The sequence below is a fragment of the Hypanus sabinus genome, chromosome 1 (genome assembly GCF_030144855.1).
Source record: "Hypanus sabinus isolate sHypSab1 chromosome 1, sHypSab1.hap1, whole genome shotgun sequence".
Taxonomy (NCBI): domain Eukaryota; kingdom Metazoa; phylum Chordata; class Chondrichthyes; order Myliobatiformes; family Dasyatidae; genus Hypanus; species Hypanus sabinus.
Genome location: NC_082706.1, coordinates 166084333 through 166107396, shown reverse-complemented (window position 1 = coordinate 166107396; position 23064 = coordinate 166084333). Strand labels below are relative to the sequence as shown.

At 39.5% G+C, this 23064-nt stretch overlaps 1 protein-coding gene across 4 annotated transcripts in view; it reads right to left on the bottom strand.

Moving 5' to 3' along the window:
- Nucleotides 1-23064, bottom strand: part of sntg1 (syntrophin, gamma 1) — a 442632-nt gene that overhangs the window by 416815 nt on the left and 2753 nt on the right. Inside the window, exon 1 of one of the 4 annotated variants that reach the window (XM_059980754.1) lies at nucleotides 22968-23056. The exons of 2 other annotated variants lie outside the window; for them this stretch is intronic. In XM_059980754.1, coding sequence (XP_059836737.1) covers nucleotides 22968-23002 — 35 coding nt within the window. In that variant the 5' untranslated portion in view covers nucleotides 23003-23056. Of the gene's footprint in view, nucleotides 1-22967; nucleotides 23057-23064 lie in introns of those variants that run through there. One more of the 4 variants, XM_059980764.1, reaches the window with a different exon arrangement.

Genomic DNA, 23064 nt, shown 5'->3' with positions numbered 1-23064 from the left:
AAAACCGGAACACGCGCAGTCAGCCGGGGAGAACGTACAAACTCTTCAGAGACAGTGGTGGGAATTGAATCCCAATCAGTGATCGGTGGTAGCAACTGAAACCTTTTTAGTAGACTGCTTTGAAAAAGATAAAGTTCACTAATGATGACACCTACATTTAGTCATATCAATCATTAATAAAATTTCAGTTTCAAACTATTAAGATAAATGTTCTGAATGACATTTAAAAAAAATCTACTTTCTCAACATTTATCATCATTAAGTAATTATGTCACCATCATTGCTCCTCATCTTTTTGTATAAATGGACTAAACCAAGTTCAAATTGGTAGATATAATCATCCAATTTTCTGTATTATTTTGGTTAATGATATAGGTTTATTTGTAAAACATGCTCCAACTTAGTAAGCAATGATACATTGAGATATTATTAGTTAACAAATTCCATCTCTCCTTTAAAAATAAACGATCAGATGGGAATCCAAGAAACTCAGCTGAAACTGGATGCTTACCAGGAATTGATTACCCATACTTTCCCCTCAGAGCCAGAAGATAGTGATTTTCAATTCCCACTTAAAAGACTTGAGTACAAATATTTAGCTTGATTATACAGTTCAGCATGTAGTCATCTTTTGTGTTAAGTTTTAAATTGAGATCCTCTTGGCAGTCTCAAGTGGACATCAAAGACGCCATAGAACAGTTTTAAAGAAGGCCAATGCAATTATGTTGAGTCAATATTTATCAGTCCACTAATGAACACCAAAACAAGGATTTTAATTAGAACAGCTCTGTTCAGGCTATTTGGCCCATGATGCTGTACTGATCTTGATGCTAATTTTTACTGTGATCTCTTCCCGTGTATCATCCATATTTCTCCACATTCATGTATCCATCTAAAATCCTCAACTCCGCCAGACTGTGCGATTCCACTACTACCCCAGGCCCTGGATATTCACTGCACAAAGAAAAAAAAATGCTGGTTTTTCACATCACCTTTAAACTTCCCCTTCTAACCTTAAAAGAATGACACCTAGTGTTTGAAATTTTTATGCTGGGGAAAAGATTCTTTCTTCCTTATCTATGCCTCCCAGAATTTAGAAAAAAATCATCAGCTCTCCCCTCAGCCCCAAATAACCCAGGGAGAACAGCATAAGTATGTCCAGCCTTTCCTCAAGCCTGGCAAGCCTCTTATGCATCTTCTGCACAGTCTCCACACCTTTCCTGTAATGGGGCATCCATAACTGCATACAATACTCCAAGTGCAGTCTGAACAAAGTTGTATACAACTGCAGCACAACTTCCTTATTCTTCTACTCAAGACCCCTACCTACAAAGACAAGCATGACATATGCCTTTTTACCACTTACTTACTTGAACTGTCATTTTCAGCGAATAATCGCCCTAGACTACAATATCCCTCTGCGTCTCAGTGTTATTAAGGGGCCTGGCATTAATTACATATTTTCTCCTTTCATCTGACCTCCCAGTTAGTTGCCATGCTTCCTGCATTTGATAAAGGCTGGATACAAGTCTTCATTTAGGAGATGCAGTGACTATGTGCTTTAGTTGGAATCAGAAAACTAAAGAGGTTATTCTGCAGCTATTGAAGTGACCACTGATTGTATGTTCATGGTCTTCTGCTGCTGTAGCCCATCCATTGCAAGGTTTGACATGTGGTGCACTGGGAGATGCTTTTTTGCATATCACTGTTGTAACACATGGTTACTTGAATTACTTTTGAATTCTTGTCAGCTTGAACCATCTGACCATTCTGCTCTGACCTCTCCCATTAAACAGGGCATCTTTTGCTTATAGAACTGCCACTCACTGGGCATTTTTAGTTTTTCACATCATTCTCTAGAGATGTGTGAAAAACCCAGGGGATCAGCAGCTTCTGAGATACTCAAACCACCTCAACTAACACCAACAATCATGTTATGGTCAAAGTGACATTTCTTCCCCCTACTGAAGGTTGGCCTGAACCTCTTGACCATGCCTGCATACTTTTATGTATTGAGATGCTCCTGCACAATTGGCTGATTAGATATTTGTATTAACAAGCAGGTGTACAGGTGTACCTAATAAATTGGCCACTTAAACAACAAATCTGATTAAATGTGAAAGGGAAATGGAAACATATGCTAATTGGACCTGGTCTGAGTACAGATGTTTTAGATATTTTCCTTTCATTTCCAGGACTTTATAGTTAATGCTTCTAATAAGCCTCAGTTTCAGAATGGGAATTGTAATATTTTATAATGCAGATGTTCTTCCACCTATTAATCATGTGAATGTAGGCAATTGCTTGTGAGTTATAAATGAGGACAATTTGTACAACATGATGTGTGCTTGTCAACATTTGTTTACCTATTTTGTTTTAATCAGTCTGATATTAAGCATAACATAGAAATTAGTGATCCTTTTTCCAATCGGATTCCAACAAAGTTTTCTACATTATTTTAAATTTGTATTTATTTCATCAGTGCTGAATACTGTGTGGCAGCAATAAATAAATTCTCCATCACTACAGGACACGTCGCCAATACCATGGAAATCAAAGATGTCCACATTTAGAAAGGAAAATAAATATCACACGTGAGTGAACATTGGTGAATGTAATCTGCAACTAATTACAAACCAACTGAAAACTGCAAGAGGTGCCAAGCTCAAAAACCACGGCTGGCTGTGCACAAATATTGCGGCTACCTCCTGCAAACCTTAGAGATCGGCTCCTTCATTTGGAAGTAATTGAGAGAAGTAGCCTGAGGGAACTAAAGTGGTGTGAACGTACAGGGAATTCAGTCACTATTGATGTCTATATGCTGGGATTTCCAGCCATTGAAATATCACTAGCTTCAGACAACTGAAAAAGTCTGTACAAGAATGTGTGGAAGAAAGTAAATCTCTCAAAGATGTGCTTTGAAAATGATAGCAGGCTGGAGAAACAATATGAAATTATGGCACTGAATCTCAACTCAAGATTTAAGTTTATTCATCACATGTACATCGAAACATACAGTGAAAATGTGATATTAAAATTAACAACCAAGGTTGTGCTGAGGGCAGGTCAGAAGGGTCACCATATATTTCAACACCAATATGTTTCAGCACTATGGCTGAAGTCAATTGATTAGTGGCCATTTATGGGGAGTGTATTACCAGTGGTGGGAATTAACTCGGTTCCCTCATGAGTGAGGTCACTAACAGCCTGTACATGCAAACGAGGTTTCTCTCTGGGGACTGTAAAGACAATGGGGTAACAGTCTGATGGCATTCAGACCACCGAACCATTCCATTACCCTGCAGATCCAGATCAGAGTCGGCTGACAGGCTACATCATAGATGACGATCAGCTCCATCTCCTCCCACATTGTGACTACATCAAACATCCCTCCTCCTCCCCTCGCACCCATGACCACATCCTGCAGGACCAACTCTCAGCCTGGTTCAGAAGGATTTTGTTCTTGGTGGTGTATCTATCTGCCACAGGAGCGGGGATGCAGGGAGTGCACCTCCCCTGTTTAAGGGAGAATGATCTACCTATACGTGTCATCTTTCTGCCCATGGAGGAGACATGTTACTGTACTGAAACCTATTGGAACAGTAAAGTAACAGTAACTAGAAAGTAAAGATTTCTAGTTGTGTGAAGCTCTCCATTCATGAAGAATTGCTACCTGCTCACTTGTAGAACTAGGAACTATTCAAGGGGAGCCCTTAACCAAATGAAAGCAAAAAGTTGTTCTCCAGCAACACATGCTAAATGCTGCAGGAACGCAGCAGGCCAGGCAGCAGCTATAGAAAAGAGTAGACAGTCAACGTTTCTGGCTGAGTCTTGCCCTCCAGTGTTATTTCACAGTACAATGAAGACATAATGGTGGCAGGTTTTTGCATCTTTTGAATACACAGCTGCTATAAAACCACAGAGCAGAACTTCAGGTGAATCAGTGTGATGCTGCATAGAGAAAGAAAAAGGCATTGTCTTTATGTTCACAGAAGCTGGCTGTCGCCAGAACCAGTAGGTACTCTTATTGGGTTGCAGCTGTTTCTCAGCAAAGTACAACCTCTAGTGACCCTCATGATCTGCACAACCTACTGTGAGGGTTCGGGGAGCTTCTCCATACCCTTTCCCCATTTGCTATCTTCATCCAGGTAGATGTGACAGCACATGAGCCTCCTCATTCTGCATCCGCATTGGCACTGCATTCCAAACTCAGTAATCTAGGACTCAACAGATTAGCAGACCTCCAGCTCTTTGTCCCTCACACAAGATTCCCTCTGGCCTGTGTCAAACTACAGCCCAGTGTATCTATAGGTTTTCTCCCAATCACTTAATCACTGTAGGTATATCCTTCTCCCAAATCAAAATCTCATCACAGTAGCTGACAGCACATTCACCTATATTCAAAACATTGAAAAACTTTTTTTCACATTTTTGTTTCATCTTCCGCAATGTAAATGATGAATGATCAAAGGCCAAGAACAGATTCTCCAGGGTGCTCTACTGGTTACACCCTTCAGCCTGAAAAAGGACCCAACTCTATTTTATACATATCAGCCAATTTTCAATCCATGATAACACACTTCTTCCAGTACCTTGGGCTCTTAATTTATGCACCAGCCTCTTATGTACCATCTTATCAAATGCCTTTATGAAATCTAAATACTCTACGTTCACGGATTCCCCAATATTAATTCTCTGTCACATGCTTAAAGAATGCACAAACTTGTGAAAAGTGCTGTATCATTTATAAAACCATACGGGCTAGGTTTATTTACAAGCATCTTTCCTAATTGATTAGTTAATTCCTCTTTGATTGTTAACTCTAGCACCTTGCCAACAACAAGATGTTAAACTAATTGGTTTGTAGATCCTCACCTTCTGCATTCCACGATTTTTGAATAAAGCAGTCAAATTGTGTTTCCCAGTCTTTGGGTATGTTCTTAGAATGATGGAGTTTGAAAATATTCAACCAATAATTTCATTATCTCTGTAGCCAACACCTCCTTTAAACCCCTGGGTGCAGGGGAAATTTATGACAGAAGAGAATTGAAAACTACACATAGTTCAGTGCAAGCTTATGTGTGTAAACCACCTTAAATTTGCTTAAAAGGATACTTCGATCAATTTCATAATTATTCACACAAGGTTCCCAATTCAGCACAAGTGTGGGACGCAAAGTACATTGGTTCAGATCAAAAATTGGCTGAAACGCAATTTTATGATTGTATTTTCCTGCATTCATAAAAATCCAATACAAAGAGAGCAATGTTTTAGTCCAAAGTTTACACCTTTGTTTCTTTTGTTCACGTTTTCATCAATAACTTCTATAGATTTCACTGCTTAATAGTTTGTTTCCATTGTTTTGTCATTTTCAATACAACTGTAGATCACAAGTTTGTAAGAGGAGCAATTTCCTATGCTGAACATAAAAGAACATTGTAGATATATTTGGACCACACATTAAATTTTGACAGAATTTCACACCCTTGCAAAATACTTTACATTGCAATTCAAAACACTTTAATACAGAAAGGAAATCCCAATTTGCTGCTTGCTCTTTGCCAGCCATTCCCCAAAAGTGTTTCTTCAACCTAAAAAGGCTGTCTTTTATAGACCAACACACACAAAGCGCTGGTGGAACTCAGCAGGTCAGGCAGCATCTATAGGGAGTGCTGCCGATGTTTCGGGCCGAGACCCTTCGTCAGGACTGATTGAAGGGAAAAATAGTAAGAGATTTGAAATTAGGAGGGGGAGGGGAAAATGCAAAATGCTAGGAGAAGACAGGGGGTGGGGGGGGGGGTGGGGTGGTGAAGCTGAGAGCCGGAAAGGTGATTGACAAAAGGGATACAGAGCTGGAGAAGGGGAAGAATCATGGGATGGGAGGCCCAGGGAGAAAGAAAGGGGGAGGGGAGCACCAGAGGGAGATGGAGAACAGACAGAGTGATGGGTAGAAAGAGAAAAAAAGGGGGGGAAAGCTAAATATATCAGGGATGGGGTAAGAAGGGGAAGAAGGGCATTAATGGAAGTTAGAGTTCATGCCATCAGGTTGGAGGCTACCCAGACGGAATATAAGGTGTTGTTCCTCCAACCCGAGTGTGTCTTCATCTGGACAGTAGAGGAGGCCATGGATAGACATATCAGAATGGGAATGGGACGTGGAATCAAAATGTGTGGCCGCTGGGAGATCCTGCTTTCTCTGGCGGACAGAGCATAGGTGTTCAGCGAAACGGTCTCCCAGTCTGCGTCAGGCCTCACCAATGTATAAAAGGCCACACTGGGAGCACCGGATGCAGTACACCACACCAGCCGACTCACAGGTGAAATGTCGCCTCACCTGGAAGGACTGTCTAGGGCCCTGAATGGTGGTGAGGGAGGAAGTGTAAGGGCAGGTGTAGCACTTGTTCTGCAGAAATTCTGCCATTATGTAATTCTTCAGTAAAGCATTTCTACCTGCAGTTTTAAGAATAACAATTCATCAAGGGTGCTATCAGATATCCATATACAATAATGCAATTACCAGAAAACTGTTCTCAAGGCATCCAATCCCTTGGACTATGACTTCATAATCACCTGAGCAGCCCACCAACAGGTTGGCTCATGAGAATCATGCCTTGATTACATAAATATACAAATTTTATTTTTCTTCATCAAATTTGTGCAATAAAACAACTTTGCCCTAAGTCAAATAATAGTTTAGAGATTGCAATCTATATGCATGCTAATATATATTATTAAATATGCAAACATTACTGACTGACTGAATGTGAACTAATAAATATTTATGAGAGTGGAACTAATGAAGAGCATAAAAGATGGTCAGTAAATGAATGACTGCATCAATGATGTGAAACAACATTATAAAAATAAGCATGTGACGGTGACTAAATCTGATAATTGTGCAAATAGATTGTATGACTGAGAGTGTGAATGTGTGCAAGAAAATGTGATAACATGGAAAAGTGAATGAATGCCAGTGAATTGTGAAAGTGAGTGAATATGTGAATGATTGGATGAATATTGAATACTTGATTCTTTTCTCAATTGGATGAATAGAATTTGCTTAGTGTAAATTAATCAATGTATTTTAAAAGTAATTGAGTGCGTAGTTGTATGCGCAGAAGGGTGTGCTGAATAATACTGATTCTAGTGCTACCAAGACAATCACTAGCTCATTGAAGTGTGACATCGGTGAGTACTAATCTTCTCTGTATTCGGTTTTTTGCTCCATTTGACCCATCAAAAAGTTCTGGGGTATTGAATGTTTATGGGAGAATCCTTGATTGCAGTTCTTTCCCAGAAAACTTTTGTGTCAGCTGCATTGACCTTCTGGACATCCCTGAGCACACATCCCTGCATACAGTCTGCTGCCTTGCCTTACAGACTTCTTCCTGCACTGGAAGAGCAAAAGTGTCTCTTACTGAGCTAATAATCTTCCAGCAGCACTTGATGTTTGCCTAAGTATCCATCCCTGGTAACAGCCCCTAGACAGCCTTCAGGAATGTAGTTCATGCTTTGCAGCTGCACACAGCCATGCATCATTCTTCTGATCACCTGCCAGCTTTTACTTCCCCCCACTTCATCTTATTTTGCCTTCTACCCTCTCCCTTCCAGTCCTGATGAAAGGTCTCATACTGAACTGTTATGTTTATTCCCTCCATAGATGCTGCCTGACTTGTTGAGTTCCTCCTATGTGCAGCACCACGTTAATTCTCCTTTAATCCCACTTTTCCCATTCCCCTGATTTGTGCATTAAATCTCTCTTAAATGTATCCATACTGTCTTCTACTTGGCAAACTTTCTTATTGTGTATAAAGAAATAGTTCCTAAATTTTCCACACCAACCATGTCAAGTCATCCAATTATTTTAAGGGGCCTTTTGATTTTTTAATCTCCCAGAAGTATTCCAGCCCTAACTAATTTTCTTGATCAAATCTGGTAGCACCTTTGTAATCCTCTTCTGCAATGTCTCTACATTTCAATATTCTATGAGGTGTGTAGAACTGCATATTGTTCTTCTAAGTGTGTCCAAGCAAAGGTTGTATACAAATATGATATTATTTCTTGCTTTTCTCTTCCATTTCTCTGGAGCTGATCCCCAGCTCCATGTCAGCACACTCAATTTGTTTTATTAGTTTTGTGTCAAGTTCACATTACTGATTGTCATTTTTGGCCTTCTGACAACTTGTATATTATTATTTACAAGAAATTAACAAACCATCTATGTTAAAACATGGGGATGTAATTCTTTTATGCATTATTATGCCATTTGGAAAATGCAAAATGCAAAATAAAGCCACAATGTTGAAATGTTTCTTAGGTCGGATCGCAATTGTGAGGGGACACACCACTGCATTGCTTCAGGCAGTGACTTTTCATCAGATTGTTATAGTAGTAATTTATTAACATTTGTAAACGCTTATATGCACTGCAAGATATTTTGCAGTGGACTCACTCAACAGATTGTCTGATATCAGTTACTGGAAATATTACATATTCAAGAAAATATGGGCTGAATGCCTAATTCTGCTGCAATGTCTGACGGTGTGGGTCAAAAGAACAAAACAATACTTGTATAGTCAGTGTTCAAATAAATGGCAGCCAAAGATGGATAGATTCCTGTCTGTTTGTGACAGAAAGGAATACAAAACACTGCATAATCCTGTCAATCTGCTATGTGTTAAAATACATGCTATTAAGGATTTCAGCAGTATACAGTGCATTCATGGCTTATTTGCTTCAAATATTTCACAAAAAAGAGTACTGTATTACTTAGGAAAGCTGTTTTCCATGTGTTTGTTTTGCAAAAATAGGAAGGAATGATGGTATACATTAAGACCAAGCATAACAAAACACAACTTAAATTTGAAATACAAAAATAACCATTAGCAACCCCTATGTTACAACTATTCCAGTAACAAAAATTTGCTCTTGCAGAATTCACAAATCACTCTCCAAATTTTAAGACATAGAATAAAATTCCTTCCCACAGAATTTATGTAAATTAAGTAAATAAATATTTTGTTCTTGTTACGAAGGATGAACAACTCTGATGGGCAGAAGGGAGCAGAGTGGCCCATGCCCCCCCCCTTTTTTTGGAGAATCACAAATGGCTACTATTTCGATGCTGCTAACAAGGAAGTAAGAGAGACAAAAGGAAATCTGCCAGGGCAGTTGTTATTGATAACAGCTCATGAAAGAGAATGAGAGAGAGAGACAGCTAAGAGGTACACAAGGTGGAACGTCTCCTACTGACGAAAGAGGAGATTTACTGCTATTGTCTTTTGGAGAAGGATTGTTTACTTGGTACTGTTGTATTCATTGAAATCCCTCAGGGGACAGCCAGAGTGGGATGGTTTGATGGGTTAAGTCATTCAAACCTGATTGACACCGGAGACCCCGTGAGTGGGGATAAAAGTGAGGTCTGGGGTGACACCGCTCAGACGCACCAGGAGACACACCAGTGAGCATCAGAAACCCACGAGAAAGTGTGGGGCATCGAAGACCGAATGAAGGGTCGGTAAATTTTAACTCACAGTGTTTATAGCGAGACCAGTGGGGGCTTGTGTGTGTGTCCACCCTTGCCTGGGTGATGAGTCCACCACGGAAGAACGGTCTAGCTAAAGGACGGAGGGGTCATACTTGAATGGCCACAACAACAACACATCGACGGATCAAGATCGTAAAGGCAGGTTGGCAAGTCAATAGCTGTCACTGTTTGATAGCTCTCTCTCTCTCACTCTCTCTCTCTCTCCCCAACAATTACAACACATCAGCCAACAACTATCTCAGCCTGCATGAACTGAACTGAACTTTATATTTCCATGTGACAATTCATTATCCCCTAGACAACGATAGAGAGGTTTATTATTGATTATTATTATACCCACACTTTTAGGTTTAGTATTGCTAACATATATTATCTGTATATTTGCATTGATATTGTTTTGTATATTTTTACTAATAAACACTGTTGAAAATAGTACCACCAGACTCCAGCAGACACTTCTATCTTTGCTGGTAAGACACCCAGTTACGGGGTACGTAACATTCTTAACTCATGTTTTTTGACAAATGCATAGGTAACATGGCTTCAATGTACAGAAACTCATAGTTCCAGGAAGGAATGCAAACATTACCATTTCTCCCACCTCCCATTATATATTGCACTTGTCCATTTGTCTCCAAAGTTCCTGCCAATCTTGTTAACATATAATGGAAAGGAAAGCAGATGTATACTGTAAACAATGAGACCTTAAACACAGCAGCTCCACACTATAATTTTTTTATATAAACATGACAATACTTCTGGCTGCCATTGAGGCAAATTAAGGAAATCCATTAGAACTGGAAAACATACTGGGATCATGTTACTTAATTAACATTTATCCTCTTTAGCTTGCATAAGATACTCACAAAGTTGTCACCTCACATTCAGTGCTTAAGCAAGTACGACCACCTTTGAGCTGCTTGTTGTCTCCGTGTAATTCATGGGGTTTCGTTTTTAGTGTGGCAGGCACCACTAAAGCCAGCTTGCCTGTAATCACTGCTGCACGTCATCCACTGGTTTCAGAACTAACAGCAGATCACAGATAGGGCACAGCTAGAAACAGAGTTGACAAAGTGGAGAGACAGCAAAAGGTCCCTTATCACAAGTCAAAGAGTTTAGGGAGAGAGCAGAAAAATGGATTGAGACTAACACTAGATCAGCCATCACCCTACTGAGTAATGCAACAGGTTTGAACTGTCAATTGGCCTTCTCATGCTCCTAGTTCTCAAACCCACACAGCATGTCCACTATTCTAAGTTCAAACAGGAGGGAGGAAATGTCATGTAGAGTCATTGGTAGGAGGAAACCAACCCTCTCTTCCAATGCCAAGCACACTCTCGGAGTGAGTGCCATATTAAACAGTAGCTTCAAGCTCAATGAAGATATCCAATAGCTGTGTCAGCATTCTACTGATCCACTTTTTCAGACCAACTCAACTAATGACTTAACTTTAAAGACTGCTAGCTAACATTCATTTGCCTAATGATATCCTTAAGCCCTCCACAGATTCACAATATTTTCTTTTACTGGCATATCATGCGGACAGGTTTTAAACTCATCACTAGCGCACACACTTAAAGGAATTGGCCATTATAATGAGCTGTAGTGATTTCAGTACAAGAATTAATGGACAATATTATAAAGGGAGAAGGTTAGAATTAATGTAATTATCTGTGTAACTGAATAAGTTGAGTACTTCACACCAAGTATTTTCAAGTTACTGAGCTTGAATAAACAGAAATTTCCACTGTAAAAGATTCAAAACTAAATCCTATTCTTTCTTAATTGTACCAGCATATTGAGGGTTCAACAAAATGATCCCTGCATGGCAGTATATCATGATTTTTACAGACTTGCAACAATCACTGAAATGTTAAGTTGACATGACATTATTTGAATAAATGATATATAAAACAAATGTCAAAGCTAGAAGATATTAAGCCTTATTAGCACTAAATAACCATTAAACAGAGGCATGCTGATACCTACCAGACTGCACAGACTTTTTTATTTGGTCTCTAATGGATCACCAGATGCGATTCTTATGTAATTGGTAGTCAGCAGCTCACTTGTATTTATCTTTTTAGAAAGAGCTGTATTAACCCTGCCCTGTTCCCTGCACATTCTCCCTGCAGTATGTGATTTGCTATCCACAAAGGTCAATTAAGGGTTAATTGATTAGCTAAGTCCCCTTAATTCAAGATTCTTGTAAATTCATAACAGTTGACCTTGGGGAATCAAAAGATCACCATTATATTAAGAAAACAGAAAATGACTGACTTTCTTTTTTTATTTTTCTGACATATTGAAAATATGGCACTTGGGAAGTAACAGCTGCAATGTGACAGCGGATGTGTGACAGACACATGCCAGATTCAAGGCTCCGACTGCTAGCAGATGCTTTATGCTTTTGCATACTTCAAGTTAAAGGTTACATGGTAACCTGCCTAATGTGCACAATACATGAAGAGCCATTACTCATGTTCACTGAAGAACTCATTTTGATTTGTTACATGATATTCTGAGATTTTTATTGGTATTTTGGGAATCAAGCTGCATCAGTGTTGATTATTTCTTGTAAACTGTAATAGCATGTAGGACCTTTATTACTCGAGCTGTTATTTAACATCTTTAATTGTCTGCTTATCATTTTCTTTCTAAAGCTGAGAACTCAGTGAGGTAGTAGCATGCAAAAGCTTAAGGTATGATGTTTGGCACTGTCTGGGGAGGCTGTTGAGCTTAATTGATGGTAAACTTCCTGTGCACTGAGCTAGGGATGGGAAAGTGAGCTGTTGGTTCGGGGAGTTAGAGGTGTTGCTCTTGAATTGATTTTATTTCTTACAACCTTCACATACATGAGTAAAAATGTTTACATTACTCTTCCATCTAAAGGAGCAATGTGCAATCATAGTAACTTATCATTTATAATAAATAGAACAGTCGATGTAATATAGAGAACACTTGAGTCAGCATGAGTTCATCAGTCTGGTGGAACACACTGTCCACCTGTTGGTCCTGGCTTTTATGCTGTGGCACTGTTTCCCAGATGGCAGCAGCTGGAATAGAGTGTGGTTGGGGTGGCATGAATCCTACAGGCCCTTTTTACACACCAGTCCTTGTAAATGTCCTGAGTCATGGGAAGTTCACAGCTACAGATGCGCTGGGCTGTCCGAACCACTCTCTGCAGAGTCCTGCAATTAAATACAGTTCCCATACCAGGCAGTGAGGCAGCCAGTCAGGATGCTCTCAATTGTGCCCCTGTTGAAAGACCTTAGGATTCGGGGGCCTATACCAAACCTACTCAACTGTCTGATGTGAAAGAGGCACTGTTGTGCCTTTTCACCACACAACTGGTGTGTATAGACCATGTGAGATCCTCGCTGATGTGGATGTCGAGGAACTGTTTACCCTCTCGACCCCAGATCCATTGAAGTCAATAGGGGTTAGCCTGTCTCCATTCTTCCTGTAATCCGCAACCTGCTCCTTTGTTTTTGCGACATTGAGGGAGAGGCTGTTTACTTGGCACCACTGTGTCGGAGAAGTGACTTCTTCCCTGTAGGCCGGGTCATTATTGTTTGAGATTAGGCCAATCAATGTAGTGTCGTCAGCAAACTTAATTAGCAGATTGGAGCTGTGGATGGCGATACAGTCTTGGGTGTACAGGGATTAAAAGGATGGGACTCAGTATGCAGCTCCTGCATTGAGAGTCAGAGGGGTGGAGGTGAGGGAGTCCACTCTTACAACCTGCTGGTGATCTGACAGGAAGTCCAAGATCAAGCTGCACAAGGCAGGGTCAAGGCTGAGGTCTCTGAGCTTCCTATCAAGCCTGGATGGAATTATGGTGTTGAATGTTAAACTGTAGTCCAAGAACAGCATTCTCACATAAGCATCCTTCTTCTCCAGATGTGTAAGGATGGTATGTAGAACAGTAGGTATTACCTCATCTATCGATCGGTTGTGTCGGTAGACGAATTTAGGGAGACCAGTTTGGGTGGTAACAAGCTGCAGATGTAATCCTTGACCAGCCTCTCAAAGCATTTGCTTATCATTGAGGTGAGTGCGATAGGATGCCAGTCATTCAGGCATTTTGCCTTGGTCTTTTTTGGTAGAGAGACAATGGTGGATAATTTGAAGCAGGAGGGCACTCTACACTGGGAGAGGGAGAGATTAAAAATGTCTGGAAACACATCTGCCAGTTGCACTGCACACATCCTGTGCACTTGCCCTGAGATGCTGCCTGGTCCCACAGCGTCATGACTGTCTTGACAGTTGAACAGATATGGAAAGGATCTCAATACAAAGGAAACAGAGTCCAGAATAAGATTGATGCAGTTATAAAGGTGGCAGGATAGTGACTATACTTCATTAGGAGTTTGAAGATGTCAACAAATACACCCAAACTTCTATAGATGTACCATGGAGAGCATTTTGACAGGCAGCATCACTGTCTGGTATGGGGACGTGGGGCTACTGCACAGGGCTGAAATAAGCTGCAGAGGGCTGTAAATCTAGTCAGCTCCATCTTGGGCACTAGCCTACAAAGTACCCAGGACATCTTCAGGGAGCGGTGTCTCCGAAAGGCAGCATCTATTATTAGGGACCTCCAGCACCCAGGGCATGCCCTTTTCTCACTGTTACCATCAGGTGGGAGGTACAGAAGCCTGAAGGCACACACTCAGAGATTCAGGAACAGCTTCTTCCCCTCTGCCATCCAATTCCTAAATGGACATTGAAACCTTGAACACTATCCCACTTTTTAAATATATATTCTTTCTGGTTTTTGCATGATTTTTAATCTATTTAATATACATGTACTGTAATTGATTTACTGATTTATTTATTATTTTAGTTTTTTCTTCTCTATCATGTATTGCATTGAACTGCTGCTAAGATAACAAAAGTCACAACACATGCTGATGATAATAAACCAGATTGTGATTCTGACTTGGAGCAGGGGCAGGCAGAGGCATAGGAAAGTTGCACAGAAACAGGGGGAAAAATAACCAGGAACATAATTCTTGGACATTGGTCGTAATTGACAAAATCTAAAGAAACAGAATGCAGTGATTCCAAGTTGGGGATGAATGGGAATTTAACCGATGTTGAGAAGGTTTGGGAAAGGGAATCCTGGATCATGAGTAACAAAAAATGTTAGGGAAATGGAAGTGGATTTAGAACATAAGGATATCATGTGGCTTTCAGGATTCACTTTATTCTTTGCCAAAGTTTTCTGTGCAGAATGCCATCTTTGATTTACAAATTTATTTATACCACACAACTCCGACTACAAATTGCTGGATGAACAGCAGATTGTGGGGAGGGGGGAATGGTAATGTTTCAAGTTGTAACACAGTATCTGGACTAAGGGTGATATGGCATGATAGCCATAGTAAAGAGGAAAGGGATGGTGGTGAAACAAGTCCAGTGTATGATCCTGGCAGCTTGGGATGGCCATTTAAGACAAGTGTAGGTGCTCTGCAAATTTAATAGCCTGGCTGCATTTGACCTAGCCATTGAATCCATGTTTATTACCTCCTAACAGCCTCCTCCTTCATTCTCCCTTCTCCCCAACATCTGTATTTTTGTCTTCTTACATCTATCATGTATCTGTCTAACTTTTAACTCCACCCTTGCCCCTCCCCTATCTGGTTCAATCGGCCCCTCAGCTTTTACTGTTCCTCAGTCCAATCACTGATGAATTCTTTCCACTCCCCCCAGATATTTCTCTACCCAAGTTCCTCTGACATATGATTTGTTGCTCCAGTTTCCAGACTCGTGTCATCATTCAATCCAGCTAAGCTGTACCAGCATAACCCAGTACTACAACAGCATTTCCCAATCTGCTTCAGATATCAATACAAAGACCAGAAATTCAACTTCTGTGAGAATTTAGATAAAAAGTCTGTCTTCAGAACAATTTTAATGTTGAAGAAATTGGAAAGGCAGAAAGAATGGGGGGAAAATGAGCAGATGTTTCAGGTATTCACAAGGAGCTATGGTAATATCCGGTGATATACTGCAAGTCTACGGACTGTCCAGGGATATGGTCGAATAATCTCATTGAAAATCAAATAATCCACATGCTGGAATTTGAAATAAAAGCAGAAAGAGGTGGAAACACTGAGCATCTATGGGAAGTCAAAAGAAAGGTATAAAATAAGCAAACATGCCTTATTGCCAGAGATGGTGCATTAGATAATTTGGAGACTGAAGATCAGGACATGAATAAAGGGAACACAGAACAAAATAATAGAGATTACAATGGTAGATTAAGGAATTCAGTAACAAGTGCAATCAGATAGAAGCAAAAATTACCAATGTTCAAATGTAAAAGTAACCTTATAGCCTAGGATATCAACTGTAATCTTTAATTGCATCTTAAAAGTTTGTTGCACAGCACATCAATGCATAAACTGGTCATAAACCCATTATAACAAAATGTACTGATGGCTAAAACACTGGGCATTAGGACTTATTTAAATTATAGCTTTAATTACTTGAATTTTAATTCCTCTTCATCTCTGGCCAGAGCCAAAATCTTATCTCTGAATCAATGGTCTAGAACTTAGAATTTTAGTTCAGGAACATAACTATTATTCTACCTTATCCCTCTATGCTGTTGCAGGAACAACAGCACTATTAAATGTACATGACCTAAAAAATGACCAACAGCAGATGCACCTCAGAACAAAAAGACCCAATTTTCCACACAACATTCTTGAGCATTTGACAAGCCATTTACAATTGATATTGATTTATTATTCTGGCATGTACAGTATTGAGGTTCAGTGAAAAACTTTTGTTTTACATGCCATCCAAATGGATCATTTCATCACATCAGTGCATTGAGGCAAGACAAAGGCGAATAATAAGATGTAGAATAAAGTATTACAGTTACAAAGTCCTATCATATATCATTAGTCTGATAACAGAACAATAGAAATAGCCCTTAAGAATATGTAATGGTGATTTCTGACTGAAAATATTATAATTGCTGCAATCACATTATAACCCAGAAATTAGGACAAAGTGGCCTTTCCAAATTTCTCTGCCCATTACTGTTCCTTTGGCTCAGGGTGAATTTTTGGCAAGTATCCTTCAGTTAAGCATATGGAATATTTTCCAATTAAATATTCTGTACTGTAATAAGTTTATTGTTACATATATCAGCTGTTAATCCTGATCTTGGTCAACTAACTTAGGTTAGGTAAATGAATCAAACAAATCCTAATTAATTCAATCTAGCAACTTAACTGCATCTATTTTATTATATGAAATACTCCTAAGTTATGTTGGCCCTGAGTCATCAGTTCCTGAATTTTATTGTTTTTTTTTGGCTAGTACTCACCCAAACTACTTCTCTCACTTACACCACCAAAAAAAGCATCTCCTTTTCGCCAAATAATTCACCTTCGTTTCCCCCTACCCTACGCACGTGGTCCTTCCTTGCAATACTTTGGTCTCCCCAGAGTTTATTTTCATCAGTGTCCTAAGTTCTTGCTGCCTGGCCTTTGAAATTCTTCATTCTTACCCTTTTTCCTCATCAGTTCTGCATTGCTAGTCTTCGATTCTGTTGTTTCTAGTTTATCAGGTTCTCCTGGGTCCACCTTTCTTTGGCTCTGGCCCAACATACAGGAGGCATTATCCCATTGTCCTTTGCCAGATAAGGATATGCATCCAATGGCATTCCTTTGCCTTTTGCTGAATGCGGCTATTTCACACTAACTATAACCAGTTCAATTTGGATACGTGGCTCAGGGTATTTCAGTTCACAGTCACAGTATTCTTCTTATAAATCAGTGTTGATTCTTCTGCTGTATCAAAGGTGATCCCACAAAGAACTTCTTAAGTGGAAATTATTTGTGACTAGCAGATTATTAGTTGGGCCTTTGTTAAGTCCACTTTTGATTGCTTCAATCCAAAAAGTCTTAACGCCAGAAAATGACAGCCTTCGCATACTCTACCACCTAGCAACAACTAAGACACTTCTCTACTTGACCCTTGTCCTTGACTTTTTCCAGCTATCTGTTCAAAGTTTTACTTTAAGCCAACAATGTAAAATAACAATGCAGATTGAAACACCATTTTATAGTCATGAAAGTGTGGTATGAAAGGGAAACCAATCTACAATATCAGAAAACAGAAATAAAGTACCAGGAGAATTCTACTAAGGAGCATTTGAATAACTTTTCTAATATAGGACAGCCAGAATTAATTTTCATTGGAAATTCCAATGTTTATTGTACACTATTTCAATTAAGGCTTAAAAAAACTGTCAGCTCAGTAAGTGCTGAGAAAACGTGATATATTTGGTAATCATGTATCTACACCTGCTTGCTTATGAAGCCAGTAAAGTTATCTTCTCAGTGACTTCTGATCATAACAGAATTAATGTGGCATGCTTATTTATACCTTAAAAATTGTCAGTTGCAAAATATACAAGGAATTGCACACAAAAATCATCCAGAGTATTTTATGATTCATCATTGTCACATACAGTGACCTGCAAAAGTTTGGGCACCCCTGGTCAAAATTTATGTTACTGTGAATAGCTAAGCGAGTAAAAGATGACCTGATTTCCAAAAGACATAAAGTTAAAGATGACACATTTCTTTAGTATTTTAAGCGAGATTACTTTTTTATTTTGAAACTGTAAAAGATGGAAATAACAAAAAAGGAAAAAGGCCTGAAGCAAACGTTTGGGCATCCTGCGTGGCCAGTACTTAGTAACACCCCCTTTGGCAAGTATCACAGCTTGTAAACACTTTCTGTAGCCAGCTAAGAGTCTTTCAATTCTTGTTTGGGGGATTTTTGGCCAATCTTCCTTGCTAAAGTCTTCTAGTTCTGTGAGATTCTTGGGCCATTTTGCATGCACTGCTCTTTTGAGGTCTATCCACAGATATTCAATGATGTCTAGGTCGGGGGACTGTGAGGGCCATGGCAAAACCTTCAGCTTGCACCTCTTGAGGTAGTCCATTGTGGATTTTGAGGTGTGTTCAGGTTCATTATCCGATTGTAGAAGCCATCCTCTCTTCATCTTCAGCTTTTTTCTCCCCCACAGACGGTGTGATGTTTGATTCCAGAATTTGCTGATATTTCATTGAATTCTTCCCTCTACCAGTGAAATGTTCCCTGTGCCAATGGCTGCTACACAAGCCCAAAGCATAATCGATCCACCCCTGTGCTTAACAGTTGGAGAGGTGTTCTTTTCATGAAATTCTGCACCTTTTTTTCCTCCCAACATACCTTTGCTCATTGCGGCCAAAAAGTTCTATTTTAACTTCATCAGTCCACAGGACTTGTTTCCAAAATGCATCAGGCTTGTTTAGATGTTCCTTTGCAAACTTCTGATGCTGAATTTTGTGGTGAGGACGCAGGAAAGGTTTTCTTCTGATGACTCTTCCATGAAGGTCATATTTGTGCAGGTGTCGCTGCACAGTAGAACAGTGCACTGCCACTCCAGAGTCTGCTAAATCTTCCTGAAGGTCTTTTGCAGTCAAACAGGGGTTTTGATTTGCCTTTCTAGCAATCCTACAAGCAGTCATCTTGGAAAGTTTTCTTGGTCTTCCAGACCTCAACTTAACCTCCACTGTTCCTGATAACTGCCATTTCTTAATTACACTACAAACTGAAGAAATGGCTACCTGAAAATGCTTTGCTATCTTCTTATAACCTTCTCCTGTTTTGTGGGCATCATCTATTTTAATTTTCAGAGTGCTAGGCAGCTGTTTAGAGGAGCCCATGGCTGCTGATTGTTGGGACAAGGCTTGAGGAGTCAGGGTATTTATAAAGCTTTTAAATTTGCATCACCTGGCCTTTCCAAATGATGACTGTGAACAAGCCATAGCCCTAACAATCTAATTAAGGTCTGAGACCTTGGTAAAAGTTATCCAAGATCGCAACTCCCTTGGGGTGCCCAAATTTTTGCCTGGTGCTCCTTTCCTTTTTTTCCCCACTCTAAAATTGTACAAAACAACAATAATACACTAAACTTACTTAAAATGTTGAAAAGAACATTACATCTTTAACTTTATGACTTCTGGAGATCAGTTCATCTTCTATTCACTTAACTATTCACAGTAACAGAAATTTTGACCAGGGGTGTCCAAACGTTTGCATGCCACTGTATATTGAGAAAGTGAAAAGCTTTTGCCTGTATGCTATCCAGAAAGATCATTCCACAATTTACCTTGTGGTAATAAAAATGAGGAATACCATTGTGCAGAATATGGTGCAACAATTATAGAGAAAGTGCAGTGCAGGTAGGCAAAATGAGTGCAATTGCCATGACGAGCTAAACTAAGAGAGATCAAAAGTTTATATTTAGCATACAAGCAGTCTGTTCTGGAGCCTGATAACAGCAGGACAAAAGCTGTCCTTGAGCCTAACGGTACACGTTCTCAAGTTTTTGTAGCCTCTGCCATCAGGGAGGGAGGGAGGAGAAGAAGAGGAAGACCTGGGTGGGAGGGGTCCTTGGCTGTTTCGCCAAGGTGGGGTATGTAGACAGAGTCAATGGAAGAGAGGCTGGTTTGAATGATGTGGTCTGGGCTACCGAACAATCTTAAGCAGACTTTGCACACACACGCACACTATAAACTCAATTAAACAATAGGCAGAAGAGTCTGATACAGACATGTCAAACATCACTTAAATAATCAATATCCTTAAATGGTTTTTCTGAAAAGTAAATATTCCATCCTGCTGGCAAAAAATATTTGAGGTTAATTCAAATGCTCTGTTTAGGCAAGATTATTTCCTTGCATTACCTCTCATCTTAAAAGAGTTTTGTAGATGATTTGAGAAGAAAAAAACTAAAGTCCTCTGTGAAAACCTTAGCTACGTTCTTCCAGTCGTACACGTGGAGGGTGTAAATTGCATGGGTGGGGGAACAGTCTCAATTTTGCTTCAAACATAAGCCATTTCCATCAGACCCATTCCAAGTGAAACTTGCTTCCTTGTGTTTTGGACATTCTACCATTCCTTGCTTTTGCTTCGCAGGTACTAAACAGACAATTAACTGCCCCTGTCTAACTGTTCCATAATGTGGTAAATAATAGTGTTTGGACAAGCAAGTAGCCCCCACTGTCCCACTGCCCAAAAAAAACTGCTTCTTTTTTCAAAACTTCCACCTATTTCCAGCTCTAACTTTCCAGCTACCATCCAATTTTTAGCATACTTACCCTTAAAAGTTCTTGATCAAGCAGTTTCGACCTAAATCCAATGAATATAAATTTTGGTCTGGAAGTACTTGGTTTTGTCACAGATACTTAAAGCAATTTTCTTTTTGACTGTCATGGATACAGTTTCTCTCTAAGTGCCATTTTCTCTTTGCCCAAACGTAATGACTCAGCTCGCAGAACCAACAACTTGTCCTACTGTCTTCAAACCATCCCAGCATTGGCTTTGCTTCCAGTCTACTGCAGCCATTCTGTAGCTTATCAAGGGACCAACCCAATTCTCCTGTGCCTGGTTTGTATGTTACTTTTTGGAAATATTATTTGTAGGCTATTAATTAGTTTAATGGGTATACTGAGAAGACCCATTGTAACCTTTCCATTATCACCTCAACTCATTCACCAACTGTGACTCAGTTAAATAGCACCTCTTGAGCTGAAGAATTTTATGTCCAAATCATCTTAAGCAACTTGTATGTAAATCTTGGCTAACATTATCAGAAGATTGCAATGGTGTGCTGGTGTTGTCTCGAAGTTGAGGCACTAAAGCTTTGTACTCTCCTTTGGGCAAAAAGGTCCAAGTGCACTAATCTGAAAAATCAAACATTAAGTGACTACACTCATTTAAAGAGTTTGGATCATGCACTAGGTTCTGTGTACAGCGATTCCTGGACATAAATTAGAAACTTTGTTTCCTACATTGCCACAATGACTGCAGTCTGGAACATTTTGAAAAGGATCTGAAAGGTGTTATATAAATAATGCACTTCTCCTTCTATAGCCATTTCTGCATTGCCAGATTTTTTTCTGTCTCACATGAATTTGCAAATGAGGAACAACTTTTTCAACTTCATATTTGGTCAGATTATGTCTGGGTCCTATAAAAGTCACCAAACATCACCATTACCCACCCAATGATGAATGTCATTCAGGCCCTGGGTGAGCTTATCATCAAAACTCACTGTTGCTGTCTACACATTGTTTGCTTTACCCCACGGCTCAAACTCTTATCCATAATATCTTCATCTCTCAATCGAATCCCACTTTCATACTACCTATCCACATCTTGATCTTTCCAAAACACTTGGGTTCTGTCCTTGGTATCTGTGGAATTCTCTGCCCAATGAAGCAGTGGAGGATACCTCAGTAAATATATTTAAGACAAGGTTGGATAGACTTTTGCATAGTAGGGGAATTAAGGGTTATGGGGAAAGGGCAGGTAGGTAGAGATTGGTCCATGGCCAGATCACCCATGATCTTACTGAATGGTGGAGCAGACTCCCACTCCTGCTCCTATTTCTTATGTTAGTAACATTATTAAGTATTTGCATCCTCAACAAAATGCATTAACTTGTTCTCCCACATTACAGCAAGATCAAAATCATGTGTGGCCTTGTACAATCTCACTCCATTTCTGACTGATAAAATTAATAAATGTAGTAGCGATGAAATGGGGGAAGAGAGATAATTTTGTTCTTCCCCTCACACATCTTTAAAAGTACACTCTACCTTTAAAAGACTATTTTCACCTTCCTTGTCAAACCATAGGGTGTTCTTGAATGATTGGGAAATCTGCCGTCATCACTTGTTTAAATGTTCTGAATATCAATTTCCAGCATAAGAACTAATACTCAACAAGGACAGAAAAGACGAGTGTGTGAAATTATCTCTCCATGCAACTCATTAATACGTGCTGCCTTGCTATTCACTTGTGAATAATAACCACGTTGGGCTGCAGTATCAGAATATTTTGCCAAGTGAATTAATGATTTGTAAATTATTTCCTGCAGACACTTACAAATAAAATCATGCTTTAGGTTAATTTGTGACTAAACTACTAATGACCACAACAGGAAAAAAAGTCACACGTTTCATGTGTGCTAATACCGAAGCAAAGATTTTGATTAGCTGCATCAACATGCTTTATAATTACTAAATTTTAATGGATGGGAAATACATGCACCCACACTTGCTCATAATTATCATATAGAATTTTGAAACCAAACTGAAGCTCCAAATAAGGTGTAAATTGAGTCCCTCTGTCAAGTCAGATTTAAGACTCAAGAGAAACATCAAAGGTTAGAACAGAAATTCCTTCGGTTCAGAGCGCATATGATTAGATTAAGTGGATAGGCAATGAACTTGGGAAAGTAGGAGTGCTCAAATTGGAGTACAAGAAGCATATCAGAGTATTTCCTTAATGTAAAGTTACAATTAGTAATGAAAGCATTAAACGCAATACTGACGTGTGTGCTTTGAAGACGGAGAAAGGAAGGATCATTCGGTGCTCAGAGCCTCCAGCAGACACCCGGAGTGCACAGCTTTGAATTTTGAATACGCACC